The sequence below is a fragment of the Cotesia glomerata genome, linkage group LG1, assembly GCF_020080835.1.
Source record: "Cotesia glomerata isolate CgM1 linkage group LG1, MPM_Cglom_v2.3, whole genome shotgun sequence".
In the NCBI taxonomy this organism is placed as follows: domain Eukaryota; kingdom Metazoa; phylum Arthropoda; class Insecta; order Hymenoptera; family Braconidae; genus Cotesia; species Cotesia glomerata.
The window spans coordinates 25,986,392-26,000,246 of NC_058158.1; the positions used below are offsets into that span (position 1 = coordinate 25,986,392).

Genomic DNA, 13,855 nt, shown 5'->3' on the forward strand with positions numbered 1-13,855 from the left:
ATTTTTCTATATGAAATCCGTAAGAAAGCTAGTTTGGTCTGCGACCTTTCATAATCAAACTTGAAAGCTATAATTTCGAAATATGAACAATATAATCAATCAGAAATCTGCGGTGAGTCTTTTTTTTCTGCAATGAATAAACGATTATGGCCATAAATAAAAAATGATATAATGGCTTGCACATTAAAAGCAGGACCATTGGATTAAATGACGTCTCTGTATGTTTCAATAACGCAATATATTAATGGACAAGAATAGATGTTTAGCGCCGGAACGTTGGATTTAATTCAAGCATCAGAACATTTATGTTCCACTGACTGGACGTAGTAGTACTTTGAATGACGCTATTGTGAATTTCAACAACGTTTACCATTATCTATATCTATAACTACATCAAAATTACGGATTGTTAAATCTTCGTCAACAGATTTCATCGACCGTTTTAACGCGAATTTGATGCTGCAACACTGATGTATACAACAAAAATCTTCATCTATAACCATATATTATGCAGAATGAGCACGAAAATAAGCTTTTTAAATTATTGTTGTGATTCTGTATGATACTATTTTCTAAATATTGCGTAAATGTATTTTTCATGTTGAGGTAAAAGATCCAGTTATTGACACTGACTTAGTTGTTTGACAGTTGCACTTTTATTCTAATTGAAAAATAAAATGTTCTTAAAAAACTAATTATTTTAAAATTTATAACTCAAAAATTATATTTTTTGCCCTACGGGCGGACAAAAATAGCATACACTCCTCGGGAAATAAATAAGAAAGCCTCAGATTACATGTTTATTGACCTTGGCTTCGCCTCGGACAACAATTACATTTGATCAGAGACATTTTTTACTTTATTTCCCTAGGTGTGAAATATACTATTGCTGAAATGTGAACATTTTTGATTTAAGTACAATTTCTTAAGCCAAGAAAATTTTTACTCATCTTATGCAAGCAAAACTTTTTCAAGTATTCTTCTGGTTTAAGTCAATCTTTTTTTCTATACATGTACACATCGCTGGGCGGGATAGATATCAGTTTAAATCAAACAAATTAGGTTCAAGCCCAGCAGAAGTTGTAATTTTTTTTTATCAATAAATAAGTCTCTCGGTTAACAGTTATATTGTCCAAATAAATAAGTGAAACAAAAGTTACTAATTGAAACTATTAATCAATCTGTATATTCCTCCAAAATAATTTTATTTGATATAAAATATTCAGTGGACAAGTCAAAGGGAAGCAAGTGTTAAAGTAACAATTTCAAATCACCACCAATGCCCCAGATGAGCATGATGTGCACCAGTAGCGATGATAACGCCAGGTGCGACACCGTGTGTTGAAATAGACGGACCATCAGGGCCAGCAACCACTACGGAACCAAGTTCTCCGTGAAGAGCTGCGTGTCCTACATGACCACCAACAAAAACCGCTCCTGCACTGTGTCTATGAACTCCGTGACTCCACGCAGCTGCAATAGATAAATATTTTAAACGTTAAGAGTAAATAATAAATAATGAGTATCTTATAAAGTGAAATTTTAAAACTTACAGAGTCCTAAAGTAGGTTCAGAGATTAAAGCAGGTTCTGCCGAGGATCCAAATACTGCAGAGGGACCTGCTACGGATCCAGTGACCACAGCGTCACTATCTACAGCACCTGAGATGTGGACAGGTCCCACAAGTGCTCCTGCAAGACTTGCTGGACCTACATAAGGCCCAGATAGCACATAGCCGGCTTAGACGGGTCCAGATAATCCATGTCCAATCCATCCATGACCAAGAAGCTCACTTGGTGCAGAAGAAACGGCACAAGCCAAAACGGCTAAGACGGTCTAGAATGTAGATTTTTACTATTTTAAACTCTTTTTAAAGTGAAACTTTTATTACATCATCTCAAACTTTTTCGTCTGTGTGTTGCATGTCGCGTGACGGTCGGCCGCGGAGTAGGGATAAAGTGAAAGGCGTTCGTCAGAGCAGCCAAGGCCAATATGGTGGCGCCTATAATTCGCATCAGCTAACCATGTAGCATTTATATTCAAATGCAATGTAAGATGTTATTAACTTCCTAAAAAAAAAAACAAAAGGATCAAAAAAGATTCTTCATGTACTGAACTTTCATAAGAGGTAGAATTTGAAAAAATTTGAAATATTAATAGTTCAATACTTTAAATACTTTTGTTTAATCAGAGCTTATTTTCGTTACTATGAAATATTAGTTACATTTATAAACTACGAGACTCATGGCGACAATAAAGTTATTGATAAAATAATTGAATGGGAAGGTAGATTTCGATATAATTAATTGTTATATCAAACAATAAATTCTTGAATGATCAGTGAAAAATCACACTTAATTTTTAATCAAACCACTGTTAGTTCTATTACACGGACTAATACAGCTCGTCTATCAAACACTGGCAGAAATTGAAATTCTTATAATCTTAATAAAATCATCATTCGGTAAATGTTTGATAGATCAAATTAAAGACGCAATTTTACCAACCATAAGATAAGTTTTAAAGAAAAAAATGGTGTGTGTACTTATGTACACGAGTCAGAAGTTATACTTCTTTGGCATAAGAAAAAAAATTTTGAAGAAAAAAAATGCAAAGATGATTGAAGAAAAATGTTAAAAACAATCAAAAAGGTTATATTATAGTAAAAATTTATCTATACCGTATAAATATATAATCATTAATTATCATATGAATTTAATTCAATATTATTTAAGATTTTTCTGAATCATCTAATTTTGGAGTTGCAAGGTATCAATAATTTACAATTGATATCTATGAAATATTTTAATTATTTATTTAAAATGTATGTTTCTTTTAAAATAGTTCATTATTTATTATTTAACCTAGTGATAATATCTCTTTAATTAATATTTTTTTAAAAATAATATTAATTACATGAATTAAAAGACTTACAAATTAAAATGGTCTGGAATATAAATTAAAAAAATATGGATAGAATTACTAAATTCAATAAACAAAATGATTAAGCCTGTATTAAAAAATTATGAACTTAATAAAAAGATACCTAAATATTATAGGTAAGATAGGAGCCCCATTAGCTGCTCATGTACCAGTGCATGCTCACTCCATGTATTTGTATATCTATATTCACAAATATAGATATACAAATACACTACTCACAAAAATTAAGAGAATAAAAAAAAAACGCATTTTTTTTAGATTTTTGACGGGCTGTATTTCAGCGGAAAATGATCGTATCGCAAAAATAAAAAATGGATTTTAAAGCTCTGAGATTCTAGTTTTCAGATCTCGAGGTCAAAATTTTTTAGGAATTACGGTTTTAACATGATCTGAAGAAATAGAGCATAAAAAAAAATTTCCAAATTTCGGAATTTTTTTTTTCACTCTATGGGCTCCGAAAAATTTTTTCAGATAAAACGACCTTATAGCCTGTTTATTTAGCTTTAATTGCATTTTTTATTTAGCTTGATACGACCATTTGTTGCGGAAATATCCGAGATTAGACGAAAAAGGACGTTTATGTCATTAACCATCAATATCTCTGCAACCAATAATCGCACAGCAAAAAAAAGGACAGTTTTTGCAAACTGGAAAAAATTCCCAATGAAATCACATAAAAAAATTTCAGAAAAAAAAATCTTATCGGTGTACGGTACCGCTTTAAAAAAAGTTGAAAAAAAGTAACTTTTTCCCTTATTTTGGTTGATCGACTGTATCTTAACAAATATCAACGCGGAAGCTAGACATTGCAGGAATTTTTACACCTCAATGTACTCCTAAGATCCCTGTAAATTTTCAGATCGATCCATTCAGTAGTTTTTTTGCCCCGAGTAATCAAAATTTTGAAAAAATTAAAGGAATAAGATTTTATCCATTATCGTGCTGCAATTTTCAGAAAAATGAAAAATTGATTTTTTTTTGTTTTGCACTTAATTTGCCTCGGCTTATCAGTAAATTCGAATAAAAAAAAATGACAAACAAAAAAATTCGAAAATTAAGATAAAAAAATTTTTTTTCTCAAAAAAAAAAAAAATTTACACAAAAAAAAAAATTTACCTTAATTTTCGAATTTTTTTGTTTGTCATTTTTTTTTTATTCTCTTAAATAGTATTTCTATCTAATTTGAAAATATAACAGCGTTTCGATGGATACTTTGCGACTACCCTGTGTATGAGTTAACTTAATCATGACTTTTACTGCAGTAAAAGAAATCAATATTATTAATTATATTTGATGGCTAACTTCATCATGTCGCTTTTTTGGGACATCATGCGCACGCAGCTCAAAAATTTTACTCTTATCCAACGCGCCAAAAGAAGTACCACTTCAATAATAAGCTATCGTATTTCAATTAAATGTTCTGTAAAAATAACAAGACAGAAAATGCAACTTTCGCTATCTTCAGAAAAATTCAAATAGCTATTATTTCTAAACTTATTGACCTACTTAGCTCATCTTTGAACTTATCTGAGATAATCGTCTGAGAAACATTTGTACTAAATTTCATTAAGATCCGTTAATGACTATAAGCACAATCGCGGCAACATCCCCTGGTCTGACCCTTTTCATTTACCAATTATTACGTTAGGATTAAAAACGCAATTTTAATAACCTAAATTGATTAATTTTCTGAAAATTTTTATTTGAATGTCAACAATCCAAAAAAAGTTTTACTTGCATCGTGGTTTCATAAAATCACACAATGATTTTTTTTGTTTATTGTTTAACTGTTAAAAATTTTTTACCAGGTTCTTTATTTTGAGTTTTCAATTGGCTCGTTAGAACTCCGTTAAATGTTTGAGATTTGATTTAATTACAATGCTTATATAGCAAAAAATTGGCCTTAGATAAACCTTGCAGAGAAAAGTTTATAATTACATTAAATCATTAAGGCGAAATGTCATGTGTCAATTACTGTATCATTTATTATTCATGAAAGTATTATTGTTGAAGACATTGAAATTGTTTTGCAATGATTTTTTATTTTATATTTTTAAAATAACTTGGCTCTACCTTTGTAGGTGACTGAATTATAATTACAAATTTAGATATGAATTGTGGCTAAATTGATTATGCCTGGAGGGAAATATAGGCTAACAATATTTAGTAAAAATTGGAGAAAAAATTGTTGCATTAGACTAGATAGCCAATTAACTGAAAAAATCTAAAAAAGTTTATAAAAATAATATAAACAATACAATAGTTATTTTGTATATAGAATAAGCGAATGGAAATTTAGTATAGACCGGATAGCTCAAATGGTAGAGTAGCCGACATGTCTTCGGAAGGTTCTGGGTTCGAATCCCAGTCCGAGCTATCTAATAATTTTTTTTTTTTTTTTTTTTTTTTTTTTTCTCGCATATTCTATAAACTCACATTAAGATGATCCTCTTCACATTCCTTTCTCAATCCTTTCCTACCAATATCCTGTTACGTGAATATGGAACGCTTCACGTAATAATTACCGTAACTCCTATTCTTTCCCGCTTCACAGCATTATTTGTCCACACAAATACGATGGTAATCACGGTTTAATTCAATAACTCGGTCTACATGACACGAGCTAGTTCTCCAATACCCTCCAGAGTGGCAGCCGCCACCCTGAGAGCCCTACGCTGTCCCAGAAGATGAGTGGATGGTCTCAGACTTGTCCCCACTTACTCGACTATGATCACCTACCGTACCTCGGCTGAAGGCTTCGGCACAGGAAGTCGTACTTTCGTCGGGAACGTACACGGCACTTACCTGGGTCTTGGTCGGACTCCAGGTAGAGTGGTATCCTCTCGAATCACTGATGGAATAGTCTTCTAACGAGTAATTCTCCCGAGAAACAATTGATTAAATTTATTTTCCAAACGAAACTTAACATATTTTTGAACCCTAGTATAACGGAGAAATTTTCCCCACTGTCGCTCTCTATCGAGGCCCGCGCAAGCTCAAGAATCGTCAAAAATCATCGTCAAGAATCGTCGAAAATTTCGAAGTTTTTATTTTCCGTAAAATAATTTCGTTGAGTTGCTCGTAATTATTTTGAATTTCAATCCATTTTTTCATTATCTATCCGTTTGCTCGGCCAGATTCTACGTATATATACTTTAAAATAATTTCTTGGAAAATTATTTTCCTTTTTCCTCACTAAATCGGCTCGAGACAAAATAATTTCCCATTCTTTTAAATTCTTTCACAATTATTTTCTTTTACACGCTAGAATCACTCGGGCTTTCAAGTAATTTTTCACACTTTTCAAACTGATAATTTCATCAAAACTTACAGTAACACTATAACATATAATAATAATAATAATACAATAATGAAAGTAAATAATAATCGTCATAAACATCATAATAATTGTTTCTCGTAATTCTCAAGTAATTAAATAACAAATAAAAATCGTCTAATACACAAAGTAAATCACCTTCATCACAGGCTTTTATTTCTATCTCATAAATAGCGCAACGTGAATGCAGTCTTAGAACGATCGATCAAGAAAATATGGTGTGAGGTATGCGAAGTCTAGCTAAGAATATTTAATCGTTGACAAGGAGTATGCATGCAAGGTTTTTCTTTGATAACTTTTTGAAGGTAGAAAATAGATCAAGCAAGAGAGATTTTGAAATAAGAAAACATCCCTCTTAAAGTTGATCCTCGTTATAACAATAGCCGATTAACATGAAAAAAAGACTAAATTTTAAAGTTCTTCTGAAATAAATAAGATAAATTAGAATCATGAAAAATTGTAGAACGTAAAATTTTCTACAAGTATTGAACTTAATAATTTTTGATACGTCTATTTGATTAAATATTAGAGTGCGCCAAAAGTGCATAAAAATATTGTTGTCAGCGCTGAAAAGTGTCAGGTCATTTTTTAAAATTAAAATACATTAAAAATAGTTATTTTCGATACGTATGCGCAAAGATAGTTATTTTGGTAAGCTTGAAGTGGCGTCACAAAGCTGAGTTATGGGCGCATTCTCAACGAAACCGAGTACGTTGTTATCGGTCGAGCGAAGCGAGACTGGATATTCCGTACGAGATTTTGTTGAGAATGTATCCATAACCTCAGACGAGTGTCTAATTTAATAACATTAAATTATTATCGTTTTTTAATAAAAAAAGACTTTTGTGTAAATTGAATACCAAAATCATAACATAGTTATTATTAACAATTATCGACGATAGCTTGCATATAAAGTTACATTAATTAATAATAAAAAAATTTGATTTTTATTCACGAATGAAATATCAGCTCTGTTAAATCTCTGTCACCACCAATTATTGAATTTCACATTTTATTGAAGCTTCATGAAACTTTGAGTGATCGTTGCAGAGTTTGGTTAATATAAATTTCCAATAAAAAACAAAAGTATGTAATTAGCGATCGGTGCGCTTCATCAATTTAAATTTTATTTTAATTAAAATTTCTCGATAGTAATATTATATTTGATACATCCATTAAATGAAAATTAACTTGTGTAGTACCTATATTCATTTATTTTTTTTTATCAATAAGTACGGTAATTAATTCTCCAACAGTCCAAGACATAAAATTGATGATTCACTTATGTTCAGTCAATGTTTTTCAAATTATTCAATTTTTCGTTGGCCAAACTAACAATTTAACTTCGAATAAGTGAAAAAATTCCGCTTATTAATCTTTTTTCTATATATTTATGATATTTCTATATATTTCTATATATTTAATTTGTATATATATATATTTAATTTCTATAAATTTCTATATATTTCTAGATATTAATATATCTATACTTTTAATGAATTTCGTAGCACTGCATTAAACTATTTTCATAGTCTAGAATCGATTAATTAAGATACTATGTAGTTGTTTCTGATCTGAACGGATTAAAATTAATTTAATTGAATGTAACTTAAATTTATATTCTATATTTGTACTAAAATTAATACTATGTATTAAACCAATGTAAATAAATGTAATTTTCTCTTATGTATGGCCACAAGGGATTACGATCTCATGGTCAAATAAATAATATATCTATCTATCTATCTATCTATTTATTAATTTATCTGACACTAATATTTTTACCATCAAATTTACTTTTTTGTCATGATGCATTATGATTTAATTTTTTTATAGAACGTAATTTTACTAACTAGAAATCAATTTTAAAGACTATTATATGCCAAGAAAGTATCGAATGAATTAATTTAATTTTTATCCTTACACTAACAATATCCCTTTAGCTTCTGAAAATCAAGAACCATACATAAAGGATTTTGTATCAAAATTCACATTATGTGCACAGTATAGTACCAGTCGTATTTTTACAGTGTTCTTAGTGTAAAATGTATAACCTGCAGCACGTTTTCAGAATGTATAATTTACAATTAGCACTGTAAAGCGCTGTAGGCATTGGTTTTTCTAACATCATCACGTGCATGAGTTCTGTTGATTTTCTAAATTTTATCCGTGCACGTATTTACGTTACTCAAAGAAAGTTTCTGAATTGAGATAAATATTCGTTGTATTTTTTTGCAGAATATTTTTTCCTTAACTACTTTGATCACTATCTTTACTCTGGTACTGTACTTATCTACTCTTAGCTACTATCCTAACCTGCCTTTTTCTTTGATAATTCAGCTATTCATAAAACTCGGAAAATTTTTTCGTTATTCAAATGATATGACACAAGAAACATTCTCCAATTTTTTCCACGAAATTCTCCCATTTCCTTGTTTTGTTGTAATGTGAAGGATATCGTATACCACAACAGACGAACTTTGTACACCGCTTCCCCACAGGTAAAGAATTAAAAAAAATTTTTAAAGCAATACTTGCGATATCATATAATCCAATGCTCAGATTTTTTATTTTTATTTACTTTTTTTCTTTTTTCATTGTAGGATTCGGTTTCTTTTCAAATAAAATTTGCGCTGATACCTGAATTTAATTAATTTTACGATTTAATAAAGAAATGAATTATTTTCCTGTAAAAAAATATTTTGATATGGCGCCATACACGGCTTGATCTGTCCTGATGTGACTTGATATGTCCATATACAGTCAAACCCATTTATGATGACATTGCTTCAAATGACAAATCGTTTATATATAACAACCATATTGAAAATATATTTTCAGAAAAATTTATCGCTTACACGGAAAGAAATTTTCTTCAAAATTTACCGTTAAATTCACTATAATCGAGGGACATGATGCGGCTCTTAAAAGCCGAGACCAGTGATTGCAGTTTCAATCGGCTTAGCGAAACGAATGGAAATTTAGAAATAATAGATAATTTAATAAACTATTTCACCACAATGACGCCTCCCCGAATGTTTCCGCGGTGATGTCCGTATGTCTGTATATGTGTGTGTGTGTGTGTGTGTGTGTGTGTGTGTGTGTGTGTGTGTGTGTGTGTTTTTGTGGGGAATCCTTTTACGGATTCTAGGCATAGCTGTTTGGCCTGGATATGTGGCGACTCGACGCAGCGTCATACTAATTCGACACTAACGCCCCTACCCACTAAACCCTAAACCCCTTTTCCTTCTTTCCTCTAATCCCTCATGGAAACCGCCGTCAGGCATTACTTCGTGAAGGGAGGATCTAGCTACTGCTCTTCCTTCTGGTGGCTAAGGTGTTAACTATCTTCCTTCTATCTTCTGCTATTTGCTCTTTTTCTTTCGGTGGAACGCAAGTCTTTAAGGACTTCTGTTGCAAACGTGTTGGTAGCGTTCCAGGCAGCTTCTGATGACAACATTGCTTCTACTAGTGAATCTGGTTGCATTCTCTGGTTCAGGATCCTCTCCAGTTCTTCACGCTGTGGATCGAAACGAGGACATACAAAGAAGACGTGCTCCGCGTCTTCAGCAGCTCCTGGGCAGGACGGGCACTCCGAAGTCATCGTGCTTAAAGCGGTGTAGATACTCTCGAAAACACCCATGTCCCGACAACATCTGCGTAAGATAGTAATTGACCTCACCGTGATTCCGGTTAAGCCAAATGTCGACCCGAGGTATGAGACGGTGCGTCCACCTACCCTTCTCTGCAGCATCCCATTGTAGTTGCCATCGGCCTATGCTCTTTTGCCGTTCTTCAATTCTAAGTTCTTCCGGGCTCAGTGCAGTTGACCTTTTTCGTTGGTAAAGGGCCCGTCTTTCCTCTGCTAGAACTCTAAGAGGTAGGGTTCCAGCAATGACGCATACTGCTTCTTCTGATAGAGTGCGGAAGGCACTAGCTACTCGTAGGGCACTCTGTCGGTATATTGGTCCAGCTTTTCTCCATGATTCTTGGGTTTCCAGTGCATCAGCCCAAATGGATATTCCGTAAGTGAGCACTGATGTGACTACTGATGACAATAGTAGCCTCCTGCTCTGCATTGGGCCTCCGATGTTAGGCATCAGCCGTGCGAGACTAGCCCTCACTACTGACGCTTTGGCACTGACATGTTCCACCTGCTGTTTGAAGTTGAGTCGTGCATCCAGCATCACTCCCAGATAACGGATAAATGGTTGTGATGTGATTTCTCGGTCACCGACATTAATCTTAATTGTTTCAACTTCTTTTCGGCTGGTAATAAGCACTGCTTCGGTCTTCTGCTTGGCCATGTGTGTGTGTGTGTGTGTGTGTGTGGCCGTATGTAAACCTCTCATAACTTTTCAACGACTTGACCGATTTCATCACGGTTGGTGCCATTCGAAAGGGCTTGACCAAACTTAAATTTTGAATACCATTTAGACCGATTCGAAGCAGTAGATTTTGAGAAATCTCAAAAAAACTACAAAAAAAAAATTTTTGAAATGTGGTTTTTTGGAATTACTTTTAAATGGCTTTACCGATCAATTTCAAAATCTAATCAACTCTTAAGCTCAAAAAACCACGTCGATCATCGCAAGCCCGGTCAAAATCGGTTGATTCGTTCGTGAGTTATCGTTGTCGAAAGAAAACCGAAAAAAGTGTTTTTTCGGAATTACTTCGAAACTCCTGGCTTGATCGATTTAAATTTGAAGAGTCTTTATGGGGCTTCAAAAATAGCGTCGAATTTGTGTTCTATTAAACTGCTATTAGAGTTTAGAGCTCGAAGATCTCAAAATGACACAAAAATCATATTTTTGAGCTCGAAGAGTGTAATTTTGAGCGTTTAAGTACAAAATGAGCGGGAAGTTGCAGGGATGGCCTTTAGGGTCAACCGTCATCCTTATTTTTTTCCGTGTAACTCCAAATATTAAGAAAAAAGTAAACCATCCCCAAAACAATATTTTTTAAGCAAATGCATTTAAACAATTGAAGGCTCCGGTTTTCGTAAAAATAATTGCGATATTCGGCGACTGTCTTGACATCAAACAAAATAAATAAATAATATTTAGATTTAGTGAATCGAAATATGTAAGATAGAACTTATTTCAGTCAATGACCTCAAATTTTGTAGAAAAAAGTAATACGGTGCTTAGACTATATACATTTTTAGTAAAAATAACAAAATTCAAAAATTATGATAATTTATTTTTTCTTATGGATGGCCATATCAGAAATTTATTTCAAAGGTTAGGCTTTAATAAAATTCATTGTTACTGAAATTAGTTATCGATAAAACTTTAGCTATTGTTGTAGTATGTAACAAAAGTAAAAACTCAAGTACGGAACTCATTAGCAAGATTAAAGCACTTACATACAGCTTCACTTCAATAAACTGATAGTGCTTTAAAATAACAACATAAAAGAAAAAAAATCAGTAGATATTGACGTCGACGATGATCATAGAAAATACTTGCCTGATTGGTACCAACGTTTTTGCAACTTTTTTACAATTACTCTGGTAGCTATGTCGCATTATTGTAGAGCTACTCAGCGTTATCAGTACAATAGCTCTGCAATAGGAAAAAAATCAGCTGGGTATACTACAAGACACGTCTTGTGTACAATTGATATTACATCAAAGAGAGAAATTCAGCTTGAAGAATTCGTTATAGAGACTCTACTTTTGAAAAATTGTCTTCATGATTTAGTATTGTTACACTTCATTGATGTGACTATTTTTTTAAATCAAGATATATGATAAAGGTGAGAACCTAATTTCTCATTGGTTAGCTTTGATTAATGAAGGAAATAATAAGAGAAAACTTTATTTTTATTTTTCATTACGTTATGCATTTATTATTGTTTTTTTGTTTTATAAATTCATATTGCATTCAATCATACAAAATATATGCTACGTTCACCAAATGAAAATACACAATTTTTTTTATGTATCAAGAGGTATTTGCGGTAAAGAACATATAATAGAGATCATGGCTTTATTTTGCGTGAGGTCGATATAAAAATTAAACAGTTAACATGTTTTCAGTGAATAAAATTAATGTCCCCACCAGCCAGCATGTCCGTGTCCCCATCCATGTCCGTATCCGGCAACTATGCTGCCAGATGGGCCAGCTACTACTGCTGGGAGAGCTACGGGTCCGGTGATCGCAGCATGGCCTACTGCTGGTCCAGCGAGTACTGCTCCATGAGCACCTAAAATCCAAATTCACCGTCACAATTGCACTGTGTATCGTTTAAATCATGGATTAAGTATTCAGAAATTTAAGGAATTTTTTATTATTATACTGATACAAAAATTTATTTGATTCGAGAAAAATCTTGAGCCAAAAAAATCAATTTGAAAAATTTTTTAGTCTTAAAACAAGACGAAAAATTCTTGAATCAAATAACATTTACTTAAAACAGCAAACAATTTTTAATTTAAAAATTTTTCTCTTGAATCATGTTAATATATTTTTAGTGTAAATAAATATTTATCTTTTAGATTAAAATTTCTTGAAACTTTAAAAATTTGTAAAAAAATTGCATAAATTTTTTTTGAAGTTCAATAATTTGTGTACAAAATTTTAATCAACAAAACCAAATTTTAAATAGAGCATTTTGTAAAAAATAATAAAATAAAAATTATTAGTGATTTAAAAGTAAAACAAAAAAATTTCTTACCGTGTCCCCAGCCATGTCCAAGACCAAGACCGAGATGTCCCAATCCGTAGCCAGCATATCCGTATCCAGGTTCAACGACTGCAGTACCTCCAACAACGCTACCAGAAATAACGGATGGTCCAGCAACGGATCCAGTTACGACAGCACCACCGTCAACAGCTCCAGAAATCCTTTGAGGTCCAACGACAGGTCCACTAAGTGTGTGGGGTCCGTTAACAGGTCCAGCGAGGGCTGATGGTCCCAATACAGGGCCTCCTAGGGCTGCACCGTGGTGGCCTAGGTAGAGTCCAGATGGAGCTGCTACAGCTACCGATGCGATACTGGCGACGAGAAGAATGACGAACTTGTTCATGGTGGATTTTTAGTTGTACCACTGCTTGTCGAAGACACTTGGTGATATGTGCTTCCAGAGAGATTTCGCCAGCTTTTATAGTCAGACAATTGGGTACTGTGGGGTCTAAGTCAGCTTTTCTTCAGGGCGGGGCAAAATACGTCAAACATTCTCATTCTCGCCTATGTCTCACGGTGAACTTATCAATGATAAGTCACTTGGGTCTTAGTGTGATTGTGTCATTCGTCATTGAAGTATATTGCTAAGGTGTGACATACGTATAACACAATGCATATTATGGTTTTACGCGTCCTACCAATCACTAGTCGCGCCAGGGGAGGTCGTTCAGTATGCTCAATCTAGGCTGGGACTAATAACTCTATAAACCCGTTGTTGTCAGGTGACAATCTTGTGGTTGGTATCCGTTTGGAATATAATTATTAAAATACAATGATAATAAGTTCCTGTTCATCAATAGTTAATTTAAGATTGATTATTGATGAATATTTTTTTCATTTACTCGACATTTGAACTTTTTTTTTATTTGGATAAAAATAAAATTT

At 32.8% G+C, this 13,855-nt stretch overlaps 1 protein-coding gene and 1 pseudogene across 1 annotated transcript; both read right to left on the minus strand.

Moving 5' to 3' along the window:
* Positions 1 to 1,250: 1,250 nt before the first annotated feature.
* On the minus strand, positions 1,251 to 8,095 carry LOC123274062 (annotated as a pseudogene).
* Positions 8,096 to 12,110: 4,015 nt separating this feature from the next.
* Positions 12,111 to 13,357, minus strand: LOC123272049 (shematrin-like protein 2). Its single transcript, XM_044738669.1, has 2 exons — positions 12,962 to 13,357; positions 12,111 to 12,490 (listed from the first exon to the last, which is right to left on the minus strand). The coding sequence occupies exons 1-2, from the start codon at positions 13,311 to 13,313 to the stop codon at positions 12,333 to 12,335; spliced, it is 510 nt and encodes a 169-aa protein (XP_044594604.1). The 5' UTR covers positions 13,314 to 13,357; the 3' UTR covers positions 12,111 to 12,332.
* Positions 13,358 to 13,855: the final 498 nt, after the last annotated feature.